The following is a 23,427-nucleotide window of genomic DNA, read 5'->3' as shown; positions in this document are numbered from 1 at the left end:
ACTAATATAGGAAATTACAATAAATGTTGAAGGTTATTTCCTAGTGTACATAATTTACTTTTTCTTGTACAGTCATCATTCCTTCAAGTGAGTCACAACACACCTCCGGGCGCCGAGTCCCCGCGGCCGCGCAGAGTGTGTCTGCTGCGCTCGGGCCCGGGACGGCCTTTCAAGGCAGATTCCCGTCAGGACGCAACTTAGCGCTTTCTTCGTGGAATCGGTGGCTTTATAATGAGCTGGTTTTCCTGCTCGTTGGCTTTGAAGAGTCCGGATTGCGTTTTAGATGATAGAGGAAACTTCAGGGGCGCTTCAGAGAACTGAGCAGAAAGTGGAACTGAAAGTGGACTTTGCAGAAGTACGTGTTGCAGCGTAACTTGTCGCTGCTCTACGGGATGAAACATGACTGCACGGCGTCCTGTGAAGGGCCGCTCGGGGAAATGTGGGGGCGGCGGTCAGGGCCTGGGCGCCGAGGGTCCCCCGCTGCCGCGCGCCAGGCCATCCCCCCGCCCGCCCTGCCGCCCGCCCCCGCTGCCGGGCAGGCATCGAGCCCCGTGATCCCCAGGGCGGCCCGCGGGGTCCCCTCCGGGGCGCGGGCCGCAGCGGGGCGGGTACACCCGGCGGTGGTGCATTTGTCGAGACAGTGATTCTTTATTTTATTACAAAAAAAGACCAACTCTGGAAGGCGAGATTAAATCATTCCTTTCACTTTTTAATGGGATTTGGATGAATAGAGTAAAATATGCACCCCGCATTCACTGATAGCATCTTTAGGGGGAGGTAATTGAGTCTTTTTTCCCTGACTGAATGAGTAATGGCTTCATCTGACCCTCAGCGAGGCCTGAAACTTCGCCGCCTTTGTCACTGCGCGAGGCCCGGGCTTTGAAACATGCTCTACTTCCCTGGCTTAATTTTTCTTCATTTTAATCCAAAAACCTATTTTTCTCAATAATTCAAGCATAAACTATGGAGTAGTTGAAGTGGCGGAAATTGCAAGGTATTTGTCCTCCTGTGCCGCTTTCTAAATGGAGTTGATAAATCAGGCCGGGCCTTCAGCTGCCGCTTCTCAGGGGACGACAGCCCTGCTGGAAGCTTCCAGAACCCTCCGCCAGCGCCGTCTCAGCCCCCAGCGGCCCCGATGGCGCCGTGTCCTCCTGCGCGGTCGGCGTCCCCAGAGGGTGCGAATGTCCACGCAGCCGACGCGCCCTCCGTTCGGGGGGCGCGGGACGAGCTTCTGGTCGACCGGAGTCTCCGGTTTTCCGTGTTATCGGTGAGCCGAGTGGCTCCCAGACTTGGAAACCGGAGTCACAGCCCCACTCGCTGCGTCCGCGCGTCGCGATCCTCTTCAAAGTCCGCGCCGGATTCAGGAGGGGTCGGGCGGACTCGCGGCCAGGGGGGCGGGGGCCGGGCGGAGGGGCGCCGCGCGGCTCCCTGAGGCCCCCGAAGCCCTGAGCAGGCGCAGACACCAGGCTCTGCTTGCTGGCCGGGGCTGCCTCCCCTCCTGGCCCTCGGGCCCTCCGCAGAGCCCAGCCGCACCCTGTGCTCAGCCCTTGGCGCCCCAGATGCCGGGCGGCGCGGCGAAAGGGCCCGCCCTGGAGCGCCATCCTCGCCAGCCCGCCCGCCCCGCGCTGGCTGGCGCTTGCTGGTGGCCGCGGGGCGTGACTGAGCGCTGCCTGGCTGGGGAGCCACGGGTGTGTACAGGGGACGCCGCCTGTGGGCTCCAGCTCATGTGGCTCTTCCCGGAGATGGGAGCTCCTTTTGGGGCATGCGGGCGGGGCAGAGGTGGGCCCTCCTAGCAGAAGCGAACCCTGAGGGGCCCTTGGCCGAGGACCAGCTGCCCCCTGCCCGCCCTCCCCCGGCCCTGGCCTGGGAGCTGCCTGCGTGGGCCAGAGGAGGCCCCTGGGCGCCTTGGACTCGCGGTCCACAGCGCCGCCCAGTCTCCAGGACGCTTCTCGGGAGCCAGGGAGCCAGGTCGCGCATCCTGCCCTGTCCTGGTGGCCCGGGGGGACTCCCTGCCCAGCGGCCCTGGCGCGCGCGCGTGCACTTGTACACTCGCACCCGGCCGGTGCTCTGCCTCAGCCTCGCCTCCTCCTTCCAGGTGGGGCTGCTGGACCTCGAGCTCAACCAGCTGACCAAAGCGCTGTTTCTGGCGCTCGTGGCTCTGTCGGCCGTGATGGTGACCTTGCAAGGCTTCGTGGGGCCCTGGTACCGCAACCTATTCCGGTTCCTCCTCCTCTTCTCCTACATCATCCCCATAAGGTAGGTCGCAGGCCCTCGGCGACCCCAGGCAGGGTCCCTTCCAGCGTTGGCTTTGCCCTGGCCTCCCGCCGTGAGAAGCCCAGCTGGGGGGGCCCGCGGAGGGAAGGAGAGCAGTGCCCGCGGAGCGGGAGCGGCCCTGGCAGCCTGAGAACCCTCGGTGGGGAGCTCTGGTCAGAGGCTCTGTGAGGACACAGGAGGCGCTTCCTTCCTCAGCCAGCGGCCATGTCTGCCGGGAGGCAGCGGGCTCTGGGGACCCGCCTGTGGCTGGTGGGCCTCACGCCTGCCCCCCGCACCCGTGCGGGGCCTCACACCCACGTGTCTGAGTCTTAACACGCATCTGACACACGTGTGGAGTCGGGTGAAACACCCAGCGGGTGGCCATTGCGCGCAGCCGTGGAACCCGAGGCGGATGCACGCTGACCACGAGGGCTGTTTCAGGGAAGACGCATGTGGAGCAAACACCTGAGCCCTTGCTAGAGCCTTCCGCAGAGGGTATGCTTACAGGTCTCCCCGGGGTACGTGACTGGAGTTTCCATGTGAGCGAGAAATGAAGCAGAACCCGCACAGGCGCAGGGGGTCAGAGGACGCCCCTCACAACCAGGAGTGGGGTCCAGCAGCCTGGACGCTGCGGTGCCGGCGCCGCCCCGGGGCCCGCGCGAGCCTGGGCTGGGCCGCTCTCCCTGGGGCTCTCTCCAGCCGTGGCGGGAGCTCACGCCCCAGGTGTGCCCGAGTGTCTCCTCCCTCCGCGCGCTCTCGTTCTCTGGTAACAGCTAAGAGACACGACGAGCTTTGCTTTTGCACATTAACGGGGGAAAGTATTACAGTTAGGAAGGTGAAAGTTATGAGAACTTTAAGCTGAAACTAATTTTTATTTTTATTTCAATTATATATAAATAAATTGGAAGATACCTCATGCGCACAAAGCACTTCTGTAGTCTCACCAGCTGTTGGTAAATGCTGAACAGCTTTCAGGCGCGCACGGAGACTTCTGCCCGAGCGCGCCCCTCGTTAAGAGGCTGTTTATGGAGCAAAGACGTCGCAGGCAGAGGGCCTAGCGCCCCGTTGTCCACTGTGGGGCCAGGACGGCCGGGCGGGATCCGGCAGCAGGGCCGCAGGAGGGGCTGCCGGTGCACACAGCAGGAGCCGCTGAGCCAGACCATCATGCGTGACGTGCTGTCACACAAGCTTGTTTTCCCTTGCGCGGTTTCCATGAAATGTGGGCATCAGGGCCTTTCAGCATTTGCTGAATATGATTTTGAATTGCATAAAGGGTAGGCTCTTAAAATACTTCTTTTAGTTTTGCAAAGTTCACAGTCCTGGACTGGGAAGCAAAGACTGTTTGGGGTTTTTGGTTTTTTTTTTCCCCCTCTGCTAACCTGACCTGTTATTTTAAATGGTTTTTTTTTTTTTTTTTTTTGGCTTTAATAAGGTTAGATTGTCTTGGAGAAATTTCTCTTTACAGAATAAAATGTTGTGAATTATTAGTTACAGTTGACTTGGTCTCTTAAGGAAAATACTGCAGGATTCAGTTCTTTTGAGGCTCTAAATGGCCGCCATCCTCGCACCGGCAGCAGCTGCCCAGATGTTTTCCAGCGGCCTGGCCTGGCAGCTCCTGGTCTTTGGCCGCTCCTCTTCCTGGGTGCCATCCGCAGCCCGGGGCTGCTGCCCCACAGCCCAGGAGACCATCCTTCGGGCTGGCCCAGACCGTGGCGGCAAAGCTGCAGCTTTTTTTTTTTTTTCTTAAGATTTATTTATTTATTTATACAAGCACTGGGTACAGTCAGAAGCGCAGGAGGGTGAGAGAATTCACCAGAGCCAGAGCGGGGAGCAGAGCAGGCAGACTGATGAAGAAATACACTGCTGAGGGGAGCAGCGGGCGGCAGGAGAGGTCTGCGCGCCATGTGGGACCCTCGCCGGCGGCCAGGGATGGACCCGGCGCTTCAGAGGCTGCGGGCAGCTTCGCAGCCCAGTGCTCAACTGCTGCGCCACTAGGGGAGGCCCACCAAAGCTGCAGCTTTAATCCAGAAAAATCAGAGTCCTGGTGTCACAGGCAGCGTGGTGCGCACCTGGGGTTGGATGTGTGCAGGCCAGGCCCCCAAGACTATGCACAGGGTGGCCCCCCGACAGTGCGCAGGGCGGGCCCCCCAGACAGCGTGCAGGCTGAGGCATCATGGAGAAGGAGCCTAAGACACCCCTGGCCTCGGCCGGCCCCATGGCCACAGCACAGGCAGCCCCGGTCCTTGGTTCCGGCTCCGGCACCGCCCGCCGGCCAGCTGGGCCTGGCCCACTTTGCTTGTGCAGCTGCAGGCCGGTCCCACTCCCCACGGCCTGGAGAGCCTTTTGGGGCTCCGTGACAGCGGGTGCCAGGCCTTTTCTCAGCGCCCCGTGATCCTTGGGCCCGTGGCCTCGGGCCCGTGTCTTCCTTCACAGATCTCAGTTCCTATGAAGTTCCTCACGGGTTGAATAGCGTCTGGGTTTTAGAATTCTGTAAAAGTCCAACATTGCTAGAAAGTAACTTAAATATAGGGCTAGTTTGTCAGCTTAGTGTCTGAAATCTAGGATTTTTAACAATAGAGCAAATCGCCATCCTGCTGCTTGGTGGGGACACAGCGTGGCCCGCAGCACCTTGCCCCCACTGCCCACCGCACCCCAGGGGGTCTGCCCCTCTGTCCCCGTCCCAGGGGACCCCAGCTCCCGTCTCTCCGGAACTGCTGCTCCTGCGGCCCCGGGTGCTCGAGGCCACCAGGCGCCCACGCTTCTTGCCTGTCGCCGCTGGGTCTTCACCCAGGGGACCCTTCTTCCGCGGACTCCGGGCAGCCCTCGGGAGGCGGGCGGGTTCAGACAAGGAGGCGCCTCTGTGGCGTGATGGCGTTTGGGCTCCTTATGTGCAAAATTGGGGAGAAACAATCTGGAAAGTTGAGTCCCAGAGAAACGTGTCACGCACGAAGGTGCTGGGGTGTGGGCGAGGGGACAGCCGCAGGGCCTGGGCTCTGGGGGTGCGTGACCTTGGCCGTGGGCACGCGGCCTCCTGCTGCAGCCCAGCCCTCCCAGGGCACCCCCACCACCCCCGGCTGGCCAGGGACTCGCTGGGTCACGGCGCACGTCCTGGTGGGGTCCCGGGCTGCCGCAAGGCTGGGCTGTGGGGCCCTGGGCCCTCGTGAGGACGCGTCATCCGTGCGTCGTGCGGCTCCAGGCTGCAGGCTCCTCCCGCCCCTCCTGACTCAGCCTCGCCTTGTCTGAAAACAGGTTTTTCCGAAAGAATTTGTCGCTACCCAGTTCTTCAAGGACACCCCAGTTCACACAGCTGGGGGTGCAGCTGCTCCCGGTCCCGCCCCGACCTCATCCCGCCCCTGGTGTGTGTCCTGCCGGCCCGGGGCGAGACGGGGCGGCCTCTCCGGGACAGGCCCTGGCTGCAGCGCCCGCCTGCCGCCCGTCAGTGTGGTCCCGGGCCCCGGACGCGCTGAGCATTAGCCCCGGCCCCCTGCCAGGCCCGGCTGCCGCCCCCCGCCCCGCAGAACCCTGAGGCGCGGCTCGGCCCGCCCCGGCCACATCTCCCAGGGTGACGTCAGCACGGCCTGCTTCATGGGCAGGTGACGCGCGTGGGCGCGTGCTGTGTCCTCACGCGTGCTGTTCTGTCGCAGCTTGCGCGTGAACCTGGACATGGGCAAAGCGGCCTACGGCTGGATGATCATGAGAGACGGGGCCATCCCGGGCACGGTCGTGCGCACCAGCACCATCCCCGAGGAGCTGGGCCGCCTGGTCTACCTGCTGACCGACAAGACAGGTACCGCCCCGCCCCGGGCAGGGGCGCCGCCTCGCAGACCCCGCCACGGCCTCCTGACCCCCTTTCAGCCCGACACCCAGTGGCCCTGCGGGGGCAGAGCAGCCGACCCGCGCGTGGAGGGGCTTGTGAGCCCTTAGCCACAGCCGCAGTGAAGACGCTGGCGGGAGGGGTGCAGCCCGCGCCTTCTTCCTTTCCTCGGCCGCAGAGCTCCTGCCCGGCACAGCCTCGTCGTGGAAGGGCGGGACCCGGGGTGCAGTTACAGCCCGTCTGGGGCCTGGAATCTTTTTCTTGACTGACTCCTTTTATTATATTCCTAGTAATTTTTAGTGAATTAGATTTATCGTTTCTCTGACATGAGCAAAATGCGACAAGTAAAAGTCGATGTTATTTTTTTTTTTTTTTTTTAAAGATTTATTTATTTATTTACACAAGCACTGGGCACAGTGAGAAGCGCGGGAGGGTGAGAGAATCCACCAGAGCCAGAGCGGGGAGCAGAGCAGGCAGAAGGACCGAAGCACACTGCTGAGGGGAGCAGCGGGCGGCAGGAGAGGTCTGCGTGCCATGTGGGACCCTCGCCGGCAGCCGGGGATCGAACCGGCGCAGCAGAGGCTGCGGGCAGCTCCGCAGCCCAGCGCTCAACCGCTGCGCCACCAGGGTATTTTTAATGGAATGTGGGAAAACCCCGCCACACCCAGAAGAGGGTGCTCGTGGCGCTGGGCTTGGCTTTCTTCCCTGGGGCGGTTTTCACGGACCCCGCCGCCCGCCGAACAGCAGGAGCAGCAGGGGACGTGAGACAAACAGGCCACGTGTCCGCAGACGTAACAGCTGGCCCGGGAAGACAGCTGCTGACAGCCAGCCGGCGGCAAGTGGCCCTCACGGCCTCCCCCCGCTGTCGCGGGGCTTTGGCAGCGCCAGGTGGACGTGAGCACTGAGGTCTGGAGGGAGACACAGCAGAGGATGCAGCGGCCCACCGAGGCTGGAGTAAACGGGGAGCAGGCCAAGGCCCTGCCGCCCCCCCCCCCGCCCGGGGTGTGCTCCTGGTCATGCTCCCGCTCACCGCTGGCACCGCTGGTGGGCGTCCCTGGGGGTGAGAGGTGACCGCAGGAGGTGAGGCCCGGGCAGCAGGCAGTTCCAGAGAGCAGCCGAGACCCTGGGGCCTTCCCTGGCTGGGTGCTAGAGGCCGGGTCTGCACAGGGCCTCTCAGTGCTGCCCAGCCCGCTGCTGCGTGAGTCAGCCCAGGTCAGAAAGGCCTGTGCTGACCGGCGGGGGAGGGCATGCTGGGAGGCAGGTCCCGACGGGGCGGAGGCGCCCCGGGAGCAGAACACTGGGCGTGCGGGCAGCGTCCCCAGAGCTGTCAGGAGAACCACCCCACCTGGGCCAGGAGCGAGGACGCCCTGGTCTGGGGGCACAGGCCCGCTGCCCGGACAGGAGGCCCGCTGCCCGCTCCCAGCCCCTCCTGGCTCCAGGCTCAGTCTCGGTGTCCTTGTCTCATTCCACGAGCTTTTCTGGGAAGAGCTGGATTAGCTTGATGGAGAAGCCAGGGCGAGGATGCCAGACTCCGCGCGAGTCCCAAGGGGCCGCTGCAGCCGGAGCAGCGGGGGGAGACCAAGCAGAGCGGCTCTGGCGGCACTGCCGTGAGGCGGGAAGTCCCCGGCCCCCGGGAACCAGCCGCCCCCGCCGCCCACACCAGGGAACACGACGGCCCCGCAGCACGTGCCGGAGGGGCACGTGGCTGCTCAGAGACCCCACGGAGCCCCCGGAGAGTCCAGAACCGCTAGCGTCGTCACACGTGGAGACTCGCTGTCACAGCTGAGTCGCATTTCTTTACACCAGCAACAACTGGGATATTAAACTCCAGACGTGTGAATTAAAAGAGCAACAAAAAGATAAAGTGAGTAAAGCGAAATCCCAACCACAGAGGTCCCGGCTGCAGGACGTCGGGGCTTGGGCCTTGGAAGCCCCGCGCTCCCTGACACGCGTCCTCCTCCTCCGCACGCCTGTGGCCGCCGAGACCGTGGGCCGGGCCCAAGCTGCCCGCTGGCCAGACTGTTGGCGGGAGGCTGCCGGCAGTGACTTTTGGCCTCTCCAGTCGGGGCAGCGTCCCTCCCCTGGCCAGGACGGGGCACCTGCGGGATGGACGATGACACGGCCGCCAGCAGGAGCCGATGGTGCCTGGGGGCGGCCAGGAAGACACCTCCTGTCTGTCCGCACAGAGACGAGGGATGAGATCACCCCCTGTAGCGTTTCGAGGGAAACCCACGGTGACACTGTCGCAAGAAGCGGGGGCAGAGACAGTGGGGGGCAGAGACAGGTGCGCCTGCGTGACAGCTGACGGGCTGGGGTGTTGAGGTGGGGAGTCAAAGGAGGGAGGGAGGGAGACAGAACAGGAGCAGGCGGGCAGCACCAGGCGGACAGCGTGAGGCAGGCAGCGCGCGGCGGGCAGCACCAGGCGGACAGCGATCTGCACATTCCCGCCCTGGCGGCCGCTCCCTGCAGAGGGGACGCCGCCGGCTGCGGGGCACGGCTGCTGTCACGGGAGGAAATCGCAGCTTCTCTGCGTCGCTGATGCGCCAGGCGGGCAACACCTGCCCACACGTGCAGCTTTGAACTCAATATGGCAGTTGTGACCTCGCGGTCAGCACAGAGGTCCTGGCCCTACTGAGGACCGCCTGTGCCGGCGTCCAGAAACCCACTCGCGCCTCGCGGCGGGGGAGCATAGGACCCGGCGCCGGGGAGACGAGACTGTGCTTTCAGGCAGCGTGTGGGCCTGAGAGCAGCTGCCAGGGCTCTCCAGACGTGGGGGACGGCGGTAATGGCAGGACGTGCGCCGAGCGCGGGACCGCCCCGGCCAGGCAGCTCCCCTCAGGGTCCAGTGCAGGGAGAATACCCCAAACCTGGCGGCACGAGTGGCCCGCTCGGGAACGGCTTCAGAAAGCAAAGTACTGGAGGAAGACGCCCTTGACCGTAAGAACAGCAGTCGGTGACGACGGAAGCGGAGCGGGATGGGCCCGCGCCCGAGTCAGCCGGGCCGCAGCCTTCGCCAGCAGGACGACGCCCGGGAGTCGTGGCCGGGGCGGCGTCGCTGGAGGAGGTCGGGCCCCGGGTGTGCGTGACGGGCGCAGAATCCCAGCTGCCACGGGGCAGCCAAGAGCCTCCTGACTCCAGCCCGAAGTACAGTTCCTAGAAAGTCTCCTCCTCCCACAAGGCTTCCTTCTGCGATTCACGCGGAGCTGCTCAGGAAGGAGCCGCGAGCGCGTCTCTCCGCAGCCCGTCTCCAAGACCAGCCAGGGGGACAGCTGAGCCCGCGGCCACGGCGCTTGGGGCCCAGGAGACACAGGGGGTGCTGGGGCCGGGGCCGTGTGTACCTGGAAGCGGCTGGCACAGCTCAGGGCCTGTGACCGGGAGACTCCACGCATGAGCTCGGTACACGGGGCCTGGGCCTGTCAGGAAAGTGCTTTTACGCGCGCTCCTGGGCGTGGGAGAGGGCGGGCCATCCCGGAGGGCAGCACACCAGAGGGCGCTCCGGGATGAGGCCCTCCAGGGGCGCCCAGCTCACCAAAGGCAGAGCAGAGGCCTGGCAGGTGGAGTCCCTGTCCTGGCTAGTGGGGCTTGTTCCAGAACACCAGGCCGGCGTGGATCCCAGTGGGCCCAGAGGCTGGCGCAGAGCCCAGAGGCCAGCAGACGCTGAGTGCTGGACCGGCCACGCCGAGAGCCAGAGCTAGGCGAGCCTGGGCAGCCCGCGCTGGCCCCTCACACACTGTCCCCCGCAGGCACCCTCACCCGGAACGAGATGGTGTTCAAGCGGCTGCACCTGGGCACCGTGTCCTACGGTGCGGACACCATGGACGAGATCCAGAGCCACATCCTACACTCCTGCGCACAGGTGAGCTGGCCACGCCAGGCCCCAGCCCCAGGCTCACGCGAGCAACATCTTGGGGCCGTCACACGGCACAAGCCACTCGCCAGGCCTTCCTCGCGCCAGCCAGGGCTGGGCACAGGCGTCGCCCTGTCCCCTGGCCCAGGTGGCACTGCCCGCCTTAGGAGCCCCCGACCGTGGGCAGCACCCCCCCAGTTCTCTCACCAGACTGCTCTGAAGTGAGGCTCACACGGCGCCTGCTGTGCCTGGAGCGTTTGCCGTGTGCGAAACGAGGCTCCGTCCATCTTTTTGGACGTGACCCAACCTCCTCCTGTCCCGGGGCCTTGGGCAGCTGCGGCGGCCACAGGGTTCTTGCTTTCCTAAGCGCCCAAGCCTCGCGGGTATGGCCCTTCCCGGGCCCCCTGGACAGCGAGGCCTGGACCCTCCTGACGTCCAGGCCCCACCTCAGACTCAGCCACAAGCGGGCCCGCAGCCACGCGGAGCAGGCCGTGATTGCGGCTCACTGGGCAGTGCAGGGAGGTGGCGCTGCGGGGCTGTGGAGAGGGACGCTGGGCGCCCGCTGGGGTCGGAGCCGGGCGCAGTGCCACAGCAGCGGAAGCGTCCCGAGCGCCGGCCGGCCGGCTTCCTCCTGGCGCCACGGCGGCCCCTGGCCTGCCGGCCCTGCCCCGGGAGGGACTGTGGCACGAACAATCCTGAACGCTTCTCGGGGCTCAGCTTCCCACGGTCGGATCCAGCGCATCTCGGGAAAAGCGATGCAGGGGTGTGCGCCTCCTCGCCGCCCTCCACTCCGCAGAGGTCACAGTGAACCGCGGCTGAGGCCGGGCCGGGCTCCGGGACCCAGGACGGTGGGGGTCAGGCCGGCCCTTCGTCCACGAAGGCGTCACCAGAGCCCAGCTGCACTCCTGCGCTGGCCGCCAGCCCAAGACTTGCGAGGGGGCACCCGGCGCCTGCCCAGGGGGCGCGTCCAGTGTCCCGAGCGCCTGCTGAGAGGGTGCGTCCTGTGTTCAGGCGCAGGCCCCGGCCGGCGGGAGCAGCGCCGGCCCCACGCCCCCGAGGAAGGCCGCGTCCTCGGCTCCCAGAGTCAGGAAGAGCGTCAGCAGCCGCGTGCAGGAGGCGGTGAAGGCCATCGCGCTGTGCCACAACGTCACCCCGGTGTACGAGGCCCAGGCCGGCGGCGCCGGGGAGGCGGAGCGCGCGGAGGCGGACCAGGACTTCAGCGACGAGAACCGCACCTACCAGGCCTCCAGCCCCGACGAGGTGAGCGGCCCCAGGGGCGCCCGGTGGGAGGGGGTGGGGGGTGGGGAGGGCGCGCCGGCTGGGATGCAGGGGCCGCCACGTCTCCTGTTCCCGTACCCAGGGGTTGCCAGGTTTACCTGCGAAGTTCTGGTGACTGAGGCCAGAGTTAGATTCCACGTACCTGCTTAAAAAGACACTTAGGATTTATAAAGATTTTTTTTAATTTTGGAACTCGGCAGCACTTGGCTCCGACCCGCCGTCTCTGGTCCGTGGCGGGTAACTCGCGGGTGAGCTCGGGAGCCGCCTCCCCAGCCTGGCCCCGGGCGCCGCCGCCGCTGAGGTCCCCATTAACTGCAGAAACTCAGGCCAGGCCTGGCGCAGCAGGCGCCTCCCGTGACTGGCCCTAAGGAGTGCCTCCTCGGGCCCCAGCCCGACCTGGCGTCTGAAGAGAGGCGCGCGCTCCCTCTGGCTCGTCAGGCAGAGCCCGGGGGACAGCCGGCTCGCGCTGCAGGTGGGGCGTGGAGACTGGCAGACGCCTCCCCCTCCTGCAGGGGCCGGGCCGTTGCCCATGTGCCCGCTGGCCGCAGCCACAGCTGGGCGCCAGCAGCAGAGCCGGCTCCGCCCGCAGCTCTGCCCACGACTGCCTTCAGGCACCTTTGCTGGCCCGTGTCCTCCACTAACTCCTAAGAGAACGGGCAACTCGCCGGCCCGCAGTTTCTGGACAGCGCAGGAGGCCCGCTCGTGTGGCTGCCGCGATGGGCACGAGGCCCTGGGGAGACAGTCAGCCCGGGAAGCCAGAGTCGGCTCACGCCCTCGGCTCCCGCAGAAAGGGGCCCGGCGTCGGCTAAGCCGGCGCGTGGGGGCAAATTCCAGGGTTTCCGCAGCAGCGTCCTGCTGGCGCGCCTGGACTGGCCGGCCAGCCAGCAGTGTGGGCTTCATCTGCTGCTGCCCCCACAAGCCCTCTGTGAGCGCAGCCCGACACCTGGGCTCGTGGCCGGGCGCACACCCAGCAGGCATCGCGTGAGCGAGGCCACCTCCCACCCCCAGGGCCGGAGCGCGTGTGCCCCTGGGCGCGGCACCCTGTGCAGCCCGAGGGAGGGCGCGCCAGCCTCGCCCTTCACCAAGCGCCCGCAGGAGCCTCCCGCCCAGGGCCAGCGGTGCTCGGGATCGGCCCGGGGTGGGGGGGCTCCCGCCACGAAGCAGCTCTGTCCAGCGATGACCCGCTGGGGCCAGGCCGGGGTCTGGGGTGGGGCGGCTGTGTCTGCGGGGGAGGGGCCTGGGTCTCGTCTGTTCTTGGGTGCAGCCAGTGCCAGGGTGGGGTGTTTCCTGGGGGCTGCTGAGAGCCCCCCGGCAGCGCCCGGAGCTTCCAGCAGACCCCGCGGCCAGGCAGGTGGGAGAGGCCTGGCCCCAGCCCGGCCGGGGCTGCATTGTGCAGGGGCGCGGGAGCCGCCGCGGCCGCTGGCAGGCAGTTTATTGCTTTATGTATTTTTTAGAAAATGTAATTATCGTAAATACTATTCATCGATTTTTTTACTCTAAAAGTCGTGCTTACGGTGCGCGTGTCTCAGTCGCGTGATCACACGCGCCGCCTCTGCCTGTCTGAGCTGAGCCGGCGCCGCGCGTCCCCGGGGCGCCAGCCTGTTCCCGCGGGGGGGCGGGGGGGGGGCCCGCCCGGGGGCGGGGGGGGGTTCGGGGCGGGGGGGCCGCCCGGGGCTGGGGGGGCGCCCCGCGGCGGGGGCCGGGCCGACCCCGCCGACCTGGCTGCGGCCCGCAGGTGGCCCTGGTGCGCTGGACGGAGAGCGTGGGCCTCACCCTGGTGCGCCGCGACCTCACGTCCATGCAGCTGAGGACGCCCGGCGGCCAGATCCTGACCTACTGCGTGCTGCAGCTGTTCCCCTTCACGTCCGAGAGCAAGCGCATGGGGGTGATCGTGCGGGTACGCGCGCCCCGCCCGCCCCGGCTCCGCGCCGCGCCCCACACCCCGCCCCCACCCCCGCCCAGGCCCCGCCCCGGCCCGGCCCCGCCCCTGCCCCGGCCACTCCCTTGCCTGAGGCCACGCCCCTGCCCCGGCCACGCCCTTGTTCCAGGCCCCGCCCCTGCCCCGGCCGCACCCCTATCTGAGGCCCCGCCCCAGCCCCGGCCCCGCCCCAGCCCCGGCCACGCCCCTGTTCCGGGCCACGCCCCAGGCCGCACCCCTGCCAGAGGCCCCGCCCCACGCCCCGGCCCCGCCCTCCGGCCCCGCCCCGGCCCCTCGCCCGGCTCCCGGGACGGCCGCGCCCCGCGCCTCACCGCCCGCCGCCCGCCGCCCGCAGGACGAGGCCAGCGGGGAGATCGCGCTGTACGTGAAGGGCGCGGACGCCGCCGTGGCCCCCCTCGTGCAGTACAGCGACTGGCTGGAGGAGGAGGTGCGCGGGGCGCGGGGGGCGCGGGGGCGCGGGGCGCGGGGCGGGGGGGGCGCCCAGGCCCTCGGGCCTCGGCAGGCGCGGGAGTGGCTCGAGCCCCCTGCGGCCCAGCGAGAGGCCGTGAAAGTCACTTTCGGTCGTCAGGACGTGCGATTCACCGTAAATACTCGTCTAATTCATTTAGCTTTATGACGTCAAATCAATAAGTGTCTCCCGGCAGCAGCCGGTGCCGGAGCCAGAGCGTCCCCAGCTCGGCCGCGGCGGCCCCGGGCGCGGGCTCCTCGCGGGGGCGCCCGGGGGTGGGGAGCCGGCCCGCGGGGGCGCCGGGGGTGGGGAGCCGGCCCGCGGGGGCGCCCGGGGGTGGGGAGCCGGGCCGCGTGGGCGCCCGGGGGTGGGGAGCCGGGCCGCGTGGGCGCCCGGGGTGGGGAGCCGGCCCGCGTGGGCGCCCGGGGGTGGGGAGCCGGCCCGCGGGGGCGCCCGGGGGTGGGGAGCCGGCCCGCGTGGGCGCCCGGGGGTGGGGAGCCGGCCCGCGGGGGCGCCCGGGGGTGGGGAGCCGGGCCGCGGGGGCGCCCGGGGGTGGGGAGCCGGGCCGCGTGGGCGCCCGGGGTGGGGAGCCGGCCCGCGTGGGCGCCCGGGGGTGGGGAGCCGGCCCGCGTGGGCACCGTGGCTGCAGCAGCTCCTGTTTCCAGTGGGTTCTGGGCTGTGAACTTGTGTCCTGCAAGCGTGAAGCAGCTCCCACGCTTCGCTCTCCATGGAGGGCGGCAGCCTGGCCTGCGGGTGCGCCCGGGCGGGGGCCCCTGCCAGCGAGGCGCGGCCGCCCACCTCCCAGCTCCGGCGCAGGCGGCCCTTGGTCCCCAGCGAGACCCAGGACACAGCACCAGGGTGCGGGAGCCGCCGCCAGCGCTCGCCGCTGTTTCTGCCGCCTTTGGCCTTGGAGTTTAGCCGCAGAGTCGGGCCCAGCGACGGGCTGGAGGGAAACCTGGATCGTCTGCTGACTCGCAGCTGCCGCGGGCCTGCGGCCGGGCCTGAGCAGAGCGGGCGCGCCCAGAGGAGCCCCCCAGAAGCGCCGCTGCCCCCCGGGGCCGGCGTCCTTTCTTCTGACTGCCAGCACCCGCCCGGCCCGTGAGGGGGCGCTGGTGCTGCACCCCCCACTCGCTGGGTTTTGATTTTCCTCGGTCGGGCCGCGCCTCCCTGTGTCGTGTCTGCAATGGTGTGGAGCATGGCCTTGGCGGGTGCTCCCGGCTGCCCCTGGGCGGGGCCTGCCCCTGCGGCGCCCACCCCACCCCCAGCCTGGCGCAGCTCTGACTTACTGCACAGCCCCGGCACAGGCTGTCCATGCGGGAGCCCGGTGCTTCGGCATAGTGAGCCCACGGACGCGTTGCACTTTGCCACCTGCAAGGCCAGTGGCGGCAGAGGGAGGCCTGTCAGTGCCTGCCCGCTGCCACCTGTGCTGCCTGCCCTCTGGGGTCCTCACGGAGCCGCACCCCAGCTGCCTGCCACACGCATCTGCTCTGTGGTCAGGGGTTGCGTTGGGGAGGCAGCTCCCCAACCTGAGCCGGTGGGGCTGCCGCAGGGCTGTGCACAGCCATGCCAACGGGCAGGTGGGGGTGACTCCTGACAGCATCAGTCCCAGCCCCGAGGGCGGCGCGGCTAGGCTGGTGGTCGGCAGGGCAGCTAGTGACTGGCCTCTCCTTTCCAGTGTGGGAACATGGCCCGCGAAGGCCTGCGCACCCTGGTAGTAGCCAAGAGGGCACTCACGGAGGAGCAGTACCAGGACTTTGAGGTGGGCGCACCCCTCCCCGCGGCCAAGTGCCCGCTGACCAGCCGGTGCATCCCCAGGCTTCTTGCCCGGGAGTAGCGCCAGAGCCAGGCCCTCAGCCGTCATCTCTGTCCGCAGAGCCGGTACAGCCAGGCCAAGCTGAGCCTCCACGACAGGGCCATCAAGGTGGCCGCAGTGGTGGAGAGCCTGGAGAGGGAGATGGAGCTGCTGTGCCTGACGGGCGTGGAGGACCAGCTGCAGGCAGACGTGAGGCCCACGCTGGAGATGCTGCGCAACGCCGGCATCAAGGTGGGCCGGCGTGGGGGCCAGGGGAGGGGCTGGGCGTCGTGGGGGGCGGGGGCAGGCATGGTACTGGGCAGCGGGGTGGGGGAGGACCCAGCTGTCTGGAGGCCAGGGGTGAGGGCGAGGGAGGGGACGCGGCCCGCCCGCCCTCAGGGCCTGCTTCCAGAGGGTGCCAGCAGGTGCGAGTGAAGCCGCAGCCTCCATCTCCTGTCCAGGCCTGCGGCCCTCTGCCACCGACCAATGACCTGCTGACCCTTGTGCCAGCCAAGCACAGGCGGCGTCTGGTGCTCGGGCCATGAGGTCGGCTCCTGCGCCCGAATACAGGCGCTCACAGCAGGGCCCCCCTGCGGCTCTGCCTCCCGGGAGGGCACCTGGTGTCTCTGCAGCACCACCCACCCGCCTTGGGCCGGGGAGCCATGGGTCCATGCTCTGGGGCTGCTCGCAGCTGGAGAGGGGCGACCCGGGGCTGTGGGGCATCTGTGTTGGCGGTTGCGAGGGTCGCGGCGTGGACGGTGACCGACCCTGGTGCAGGGAGACGCTCACTGGCTCAAACGGCCCCCAGATATGGATGCTGACCGGGGACAAGCTGGAGACGGCCACCTGCATCGCCAAGAGCTCCCACCTGGTGTCCAGGACGCAGGACATCCACGTCTTCAGGCCGGTGAGCTGGACCCTCGTGGCCGGGTGCCCAGACCCCGGTTCTCCCAGCGCGCACGCGCAGTGACGGGCAGGAGGAAGCACCTGCCTCCAGAGAGCCATGCGGCCTTCTCTGCCCGTTGGCCACACGGGCGCGGGGTGACCGGGAAGCCAGGTCTGCATCGCGGCGTTGAAGGAAAGCCCTGAATTTGGACGCGTTTTTGTCCTAACAGCAATTATTTATCAGCAGCTCAATAGGTATTTTAAATCGACCGCAGTCATTTCCTGTCCCATTTGTGAAAGTGCATATTGATAAAAGTCACGTTTTTGTTGTCACATAACGAATGGGCCCCAGATGCTCCTTTTGAAAAACAAGCTCCGAATGCAGGGTCAGGGTCAGCGGAGAGTTTTTAATCAACTAACCGTTTTCGGATGGAATATTCTTCCTTAATGAGCTCAAGGAAAATTAAGAGAAGCGATCTGAGTTGATGTGTTTGCCGTCCGTGTTAGTTGTGGCCACACGTAATCCCGGTGAAAGGGAACGGCCCGGGGCGTCTGCCGGCTGGCTGGTGGGGGCTGCACCCCCGGGAGAGCTACTGGGATATGATTCACACGTAAACGTCCTTTGTTTTGAACCATCAGAATCGCAAAGTAGGCCCAGGGGCGACTATTTACGTTTAAATTATTAATGATTCTGATAAAACTCGAGGGCAATCTTTGTTGACTCTCCAGCATTAGGGGGCCACAAGTTGAAATGTGCGCGAGAAAACCCCCCTGTGCGTCGACCGTCGAGGTTAATTGGACCACATGAGCTTTTGATTGTTTCAGTCCCGTGACAGGTCATTTCTTTCATGCCCCACGAAACCTCAGAAAGAACATCCAAGCCGGAGCGCTGGCGTCTGAAATGACTTCGCTCTAGAAACAGTGCTCTTCCAAGGCGCCGTCACAGGGCGGGGAGAGGGGCACCCCAGGACCCCCAAACCTGCCCCTCTGTGTAGGTTCTGCCATCTGCTGCATCGAGACAAACATGCAGACCTTGAATGAAAAGGAACCTGAGCACAATCAGTGTGCGACACAGAGAAGGCAGAGACTGGGGTTTCCAGTCAAGCACCCGGAGTCACCCGTCCCCTCGTGGGTGAAAGTCCAGCCCAACAGGGTCAGCCTGGAGCAAGGCCCGAAGGCTGCCACAGTCCAAAGCCCCCCCCCCCCCCCCCCCCGCAGGGACCCACGGGACAGGGTCAAAAACAGCCCGACAAGTCCGGGAGGAAAAGAACAAAATCAAAAGATAAAAGCCGCCGCTGTCCCCTCCCCGCGGGGCGCCCCCATGTCTTTTCCGGCCCGTTCAGGACCAAGAAGCCAGCGCAGCCTCTTCACACGTCTCTGCCCCTCGGGGCTCCAGGCTCCTCTCCCCTTCTCCCTGCTCAGCTCCACCCTCCCGTGGGTGGGGCAGGGAACCCGGAACCTCCCCTTTTCCTGGGAACCCCGTTAGGGTAGGACGTGGCCCCGCCCGTCCGGGTCACATGGCTTGAGCCAATGGGGTGAGTGGAGACGGGCAGGGACGCAGGCTCTGGTCTCCCACCGCCCTGGAGACGAGCACTGCAGGGAAGCATGGGGCACACCTGCCCCCTCAACTTGTCCTTAGCCCCGCCCCACAGCAGCTCGCACCAAGGGGTGCCCGCCTGCTGCTCCTGTTGGCTCCCGGCTTGGCGGGCAGGAGCCTTCAGGGCAGTTCCCCGAATCTACTCGCCGCCCCAGGCACCTGCCCGTGTGCCTGGGCTATAGGGACCCCAGGGCAGCTGCTTCCCACCGTCCCACCCCCAGGTGGCCAGCCGGGCCGAGGCCCACCTGGAGCTGAATGCCTTCCGCAGGCGGCACGACTGTGCCCTGGTCGTCTCTGGAGACTCGCTGGAGGTGAGGCTCGTGGGGGCTCGCCGGGGGCTGGGCGCTCCTCACACGCGCGGGTGCTACCCCCACGTCCCCGCGCTGTCCTCTTGTCCGTCACGAAGGGGCTGTCCTTCCCACTGGGGACGCGGGGCCGGCACCTGGCAGAGGTCAGGCGGGGCGTCTGCCCTGTCACCGCGTTGTCAGGAGCACCGGGCGCAGCTGGACCCCAGCGACTCTGTGGCCAAGCGGCGAATCTGACGCCTGCAGCAGGGCCTTGGCCGGACCTCATGGGAGCGCCACTTGCTGGGGTCCTGCTGGGTCTCCTGGTGCTGACCTTGCAGGCCAGGCCTCCTTCCTAGGCCGGGCGCACTCCTGCCAAGCGGCCCTGAGCACAGCCACAGTGCGGGGGCAGCGGGCGAGGCTGGGGATGGCCGAGCGGCCTCTGCCCCCCTCTGGCGCTCTGGCGGCCTCTGGGCGCGCATGGCGTGGGTGCGCCCAGCTGCAAGGAAGGTGCCAGCAGCCTGGTCCGTCCGTCTGCACGGCGAGGGGGCCCACCGCCCGCCCCGACAGCCTCGGGCTCCCGGTCTCCCACAGGAGCAGTGCCGGGAGGCTGCTGAGCGCTTTTCACAGCCCCGGGCGGCTGGTGGCCCTGAGGGAGAAGACTGGCCCTCCCCTGAGCGCCCACTGGCTCCCAGCCCCCCTGCAGATGGACCCCAGCCCCCACCCCCGGCGGCTCCCAGCCTGAGTGGTTTCCGCGTGTGCGTGCCTGGCCCCCCCAGCACTGCATGTGGCCAGTTGTGTGCCGCGCAGCCGCAGGCTGGCGCCCGCCCCACCTGCTCTGCACCCCTAGACAGCCCCCCAGGAGGGGCTCCATGGCTGGGAAGAGGCCAAAAGGCTCTAACAGGTCGTGAGCCCTGGGGCACCCGGCGGCCTGGCCTCCCAGGCTGAGCCGCGCCCCGCCCGCCCTCCCGCGCCCCCAGGTGTGCCTGCGCTACTATGAGCACGAGTTCGTGGAGCTGGCCTGCCAGTGCCCGGCCGTGGTGTGCTGCCGCTGCTCGCCCACGCAGAAGGCCCACATCGCCAAGCTGCTGCAGCAGCACACGCAGAAGCGCACGTGCGCCATCGGTGAGGCCCCCCAAGCCCGCGTCCCAGCGCTGGCGGTCAGGGGCGGCTGGTCACCCCTGCAGACCTGCCCCTCTATCCGCTCTTCTGTGCCCCCAGGTGACGGGGGCAACGACGTGAGCATGATCCAGGCCGCCGACTGTGGCATCGGCATCGAGGGCAAGGTGGGCGTCCGCGTCCGCGACCCACCCGCCCGCCGCCCGCCGCCCGCACCGGCCCGTCGGCGCCCTCCCCGCACTGGGCACGCAGGCGGGCCAGCCGGCCGGGTCTGACAGCCGCTCTCCGCCGCAGGAGGGGAAGCAGGCCTCCCTGGCAGCCGACTTCTCCATCACCCAGTTCCGGCACATCGGCCGGCTGCTCATGGTGCACGGGCGCAGCAGCTACAAGCGCTCAGCCGCGCTCGGCCAGTTCGTCATGCACCGGGGCCTGATCATCTCCACCATGCAGGTGGGCGGGGCGGGGCGGGGGGCGCGGCGGGGCGCGGCGGGCCGGGGCTCTGACCTGCCTCTCCGCCCAGGCCGTGTTCTCGTCTGTCTTCTACTTCGCGTCTGTGCCGCTGTACCAGGGCTTCCTCATGGTCGGGTAGGTGCTCCCGGTGGGCTCGCGGTGCTGGGCGGGTGGCAGGGGCTGGCACCCACCTTGACCGCAACCCGCCCGCTGACCCGCGCCCTCCCAGCAGAGCCTGTGGCAGGTGGGGCTGTGGCACCCGCGCCTCCCGTGTGCACACACAGGGCTGTGGGAAGCCATGGCCAGGTCACCTCAGGAGCTGTTGCCCCCGGAGTCTCAAGGGGCCCTGTGGCGCAGTGTGGTGGGGACAGGGTAGGCGCGTGGGGGGCGCCGCCCACCACCCCAGCTTCCGGGCAGCAGGTATTCAGCCCCAGACCTCCCAGGAGCCGCTCTGGCCAGCTGGGCACCTGCCGTCACAGTGGGGCCGGGACAGACCCAGGTCTCCCTGGTCCTCAGCCCGGCTGAGGGGTTCTGGGGTGCCCAGGGGCCACAGTGGGCTGCGTGGGGAGCAGGGGCCCAGCATGGGGCTGGGCCTGGCCCGGAAGGAGGACGAGGTGTCCTGCCCGAGGCCTCGCGTCCTCACCAGGTCCCCCAGGCGGGGGGCTCTGTGATGGGCTGGAGGCGGGCGCCTCAGCTGGGCCTGGGTCAGAGCGGCTGGCAGCGGTGAGATGGGCTGCGCTCTGGCCAGCGGCTCCCACTGGGGGCCCGGAGCCCAGGGCCCTGTGTCAGGTCCCGCTGCACAGGGAGTCTGCTGTCCCCGCTGTGTCTGAGAAACGGGCCACGGTGTGCTGGAGCCGCCGCCTGCCGGCCGGGCCTGCTCTTGGGGACCATTGGCGCCTGTGTTCGCTCCGTCAGCTTTGGAACCTCGAGCCACTGCCCTCCCGGGTTGCCGGCTGACCTGCCTGTCCTCTCCCGGCAGCTACGCGACCCTCTACACCATGTTCCCAGTCTTCTCCCTGGTGCTGGACCAGGACGTGAAGCCCGAGATGGCCATGCTGTACCCCGAGCTCTACAAGGACCTCACCAAGGTGCGTGGGGCGCTGGGCAGCCCCCGCGCACTGCCCTCCAGGACAGCTCTGGCTGCGGTTCCTCCTGGCCCGCCCGCCCCGCCCGCCCCAGAGGCTTCAGGGCCCCGCCCCCGCCCCGGCCGGCAGGGTGGCCGTGGGCAGCAGGTCTGTCGGGCCTGTTCACAGTGGCTCCTGTCCTGCGTCCACGGCTGGCTCGCATGTCCCAAGTAGCGCCGCTTAGTCCGACACGCCTCGCCCTTTATGAATGGGGGTGCCCGGCGCCCCCACCTCCTCTCCATGAGGCTGGAGACTGTGGCAGGCAGTGGGCATCTGCACTGCTGACCGCGCTCTGGTAGCCGCGGACACAGCCGCTCAGCCCCGAGGGCCACGGGCGATCACGTCCATGCGGCCCTGCCGCCCCCGCCAGCCTGCATTGGACGGGTCACCCTGAGTCCCCGCGTCGGTAGCGCTCGGCCGGCCGGGGCCCCACAGGCTGCGCCATGGGCAGTGCCAGGCGCCACCCGCCCCCCGTCCTGAGCACGAATCCGCGGACACAGCCTGTGAGGCGGTCTCGGCCACAGTGCCGAGCGCACGCCCCGGGTGGGGGGCCGCAGGTGGCATGCCGGCCGCTGGCCCCGGGCAGGTACGCGCCAGCACCCCTGCTGGGGGTCCTCTTCCCCTGGCGGCCGGCGCCTCTAGAGATGCTGGTGTCCCGAGCTCAGGGGCCTGGGTCGCCCGCACCCTCCTACCCGGGCTCCTACGCAGTGGACCCTGCGGCCAGCCGGCGTCCTCCAGCACCGGAGGGTCTGGCCAGTCCTTCCCCTGTGACCCGGCGGGAAGCCAGGCCAGGGCCCAGGCGGAGGCTCACTGCCCAGGGCCCTCCGGTTAGCCGTGTCGGGAGCTTTGTCCACGCAGCCCAGGCCCTGCCTCCGCTCGGGGCCCCTCCTGTCGGGAGACCCCAGAGGGCCATCGCCTGGATCATCTGTTCCGGAGAAACGGGAGTGAAGGGAAGGGACCCCCCCCCCCCCAGAAGGCCTGAGGCCTGCAGCCTGCCCGGACCCTGGGCCGTGGGAGGAGCTGGCCTGGAGCCAGGGCTGCCCCTGGGCCGCAGGCAGCACAGGCCTGAGGCTGGGTCTTGGGGGCCACCAGCCTGCGCTGTCCTCCGCCGGCTGAGCTCTCCTTCCTCCACCCACAGGGGAGGTCCTTGTCCTTTAAGACCTTCCTCATCTGGGTCCTGATCAGCATCTACCAAGGTGAGGAGCCGCTGGTGGTGGCATCCCCCGCTGACCCCCCCTCACGGCCTGCACCCCCGGCCCTGCGGCTGCCCCCGGCACAGGCCCTGGCCACTGGCGTTGCTCCAGGCCGTCTGGGGAGTGCCCGTCCTGGCGCCCCACAGCACATCCTCCTGAGCAAGGGTGGGGCCGCGGGCCGGGCGCCGGCTCCCTGGTGTCCGCGTGCTGGGTCTCCTGGTCCTTCGCAGCCCGGGGCGTCCGTCGGCGAGGGAAGCAGGGGTTCCTGCCTGCGAGGTGCGGGGTCCCCGCGTCCCCTGCGCCATCGCGAGCCGCTCCCCGCTGTGCCGCAGGCGGCATTCTCATGTGCGGGGCGCTGCTGCTGTTCGAGGCCGAGTTCGTGCACGTGGTGGCCATCTCGTTCACCGCGCTGGTGCTCACGGAGCTGCTGATGGTGGCGCTGACCGTCAGGACCTGGCACTGGCTGATGGTGGTGGCCGAGGGCCTCAGCCTGGGCTGCTACGTGGCCTCGCTTGCCTTTCTGAACGAGTACTTCGGTGAGTGCCCCGGGATGCCCGACCTCGCTGCTGACACCTCCCTCCACCGCGTGCTCCCTGGGGCCACTCGGGAAGCCCCGCGGCCCAACGCCAGCTTCCGCGGAGAGGCAGCTCCTCGCGATCACCCCCAGAACCGAGACCGCGACTGTCTTGGCGCTTGCGGAGCAGCGGGGTTGCTCTGGCTACCCCCACAGCCTCCCGGGCCTGCCTTCTACCCAGGTCCAGCCGCCCGGTCCAGCCGCCACGCCCCTTCCCAGGAGACCGTGTGCCCACGGCGGCCGTGCGCGGCCTGGACGTGCCGAGACGGGAGCCCGAGCTTGTCTGCACCGCCACCCTCGGACGAGGCACCACCGCAGGGTCCGGCCAGCCGCTCGGCCCCCGGCACGGGCCTGCTGAGAGCCGCCCGCCCCGCAGTGACGGCCCACATGGCCAGGAGGGCCCGTGGCCTGGAGCCTGGCTGGGTCTGCGGGGACCCCACGAGGCTGGGGTCCCCGCCTCTGATCCTGTCTCTGTGCTTCCTTCGCAGACGTCGCCTTCATCACCACCACGCCCTTCCTGTGGAAGGTGTCGGCCATCACCGTGGTCAGCTGCCTCCCCCTCTACATCCTCAAGCACTTGAAGCGCAAGCTGTCCCCACCCAGCTACTCCAAGCTCACCACCTAGGCCGCCCCGGCCTCCGGTCTCTCCCCCCAGGTTCCTGATCAGGAAGGGGCTGCAGCCCCAACTTGGCTTTTTTATTGTATTTCAAAGTTTAATTTCCACGTCAAAATCCACTTGAGTTTCGTCTTGTCGCTGCAGAGCGCCCTCTCGTCTGGTTTCCTGGAGATCGGTGTGGAAGCGTCCGGTCCACGGTGCCCACCGGTGCCCT

General features: G+C 67.9%; 1 protein-coding gene across 5 annotated transcripts in view; it reads left to right on the top strand.

Moving 5' to 3' along the window:
• Positions 1 to 23,427, top strand: part of ATP9B (ATPase phospholipid transporting 9B (putative)) — an 89,840-nt gene extending 66,413 nt beyond the window's left edge. For 2 of the 5 annotated variants that reach the window (XM_037508388.2, XM_054693981.1), the window contains exons 12-29: positions 2,096 to 2,256; positions 5,898 to 6,040; positions 9,811 to 9,923; positions 10,926 to 11,174; positions 12,928 to 13,089; positions 13,466 to 13,558; positions 15,255 to 15,338; positions 15,453 to 15,623; positions 16,180 to 16,278; positions 18,075 to 18,164; positions 19,118 to 19,262; positions 19,359 to 19,423; positions 19,551 to 19,706; positions 19,777 to 19,841; positions 20,686 to 20,794; positions 21,969 to 22,026; positions 22,356 to 22,559; positions 23,086 to 23,427. In XM_037508388.2, coding sequence (XP_037364285.1) covers positions 2,096 to 2,256; positions 5,898 to 6,040; positions 9,811 to 9,923; positions 10,926 to 11,174; positions 12,928 to 13,089; positions 13,466 to 13,558; positions 15,255 to 15,338; positions 15,453 to 15,623; positions 16,180 to 16,278; positions 18,075 to 18,164; positions 19,118 to 19,262; positions 19,359 to 19,423; positions 19,551 to 19,706; positions 19,777 to 19,841; positions 20,686 to 20,794; positions 21,969 to 22,026; positions 22,356 to 22,559; positions 23,086 to 23,222 — 2,304 coding nt within the window. In that variant the 3' untranslated portion in view covers positions 23,223 to 23,427. The remainder of the gene's footprint in view (positions 1 to 2,095; positions 2,257 to 5,897; positions 6,041 to 9,810; positions 9,924 to 10,925; positions 11,175 to 12,927; positions 13,090 to 13,465; positions 13,559 to 15,254; positions 15,339 to 15,452; positions 15,624 to 16,179; positions 16,279 to 18,074; positions 18,165 to 19,117; positions 19,263 to 19,358; positions 19,424 to 19,550; positions 19,707 to 19,776; positions 19,842 to 20,685; positions 20,795 to 21,968; positions 22,027 to 22,355; positions 22,560 to 23,085) is intronic. The other 3 variants (XM_054693982.1, XM_037508389.2, XM_054693983.1) reach the window with 3 other exon arrangements.

Source organism: Talpa occidentalis, unplaced genomic scaffold (assembly GCF_014898055.3).
Source record: "Talpa occidentalis isolate TD23 unplaced genomic scaffold, MPIMG_talOcc4v2.1 talOcc4.13, whole genome shotgun sequence".
Classification (NCBI taxonomy): Eukaryota; Metazoa; Chordata; class Mammalia; order Eulipotyphla; family Talpidae; genus Talpa; species Talpa occidentalis.
This window is presented reverse-complemented; position numbering and strand designations above follow the sequence as displayed.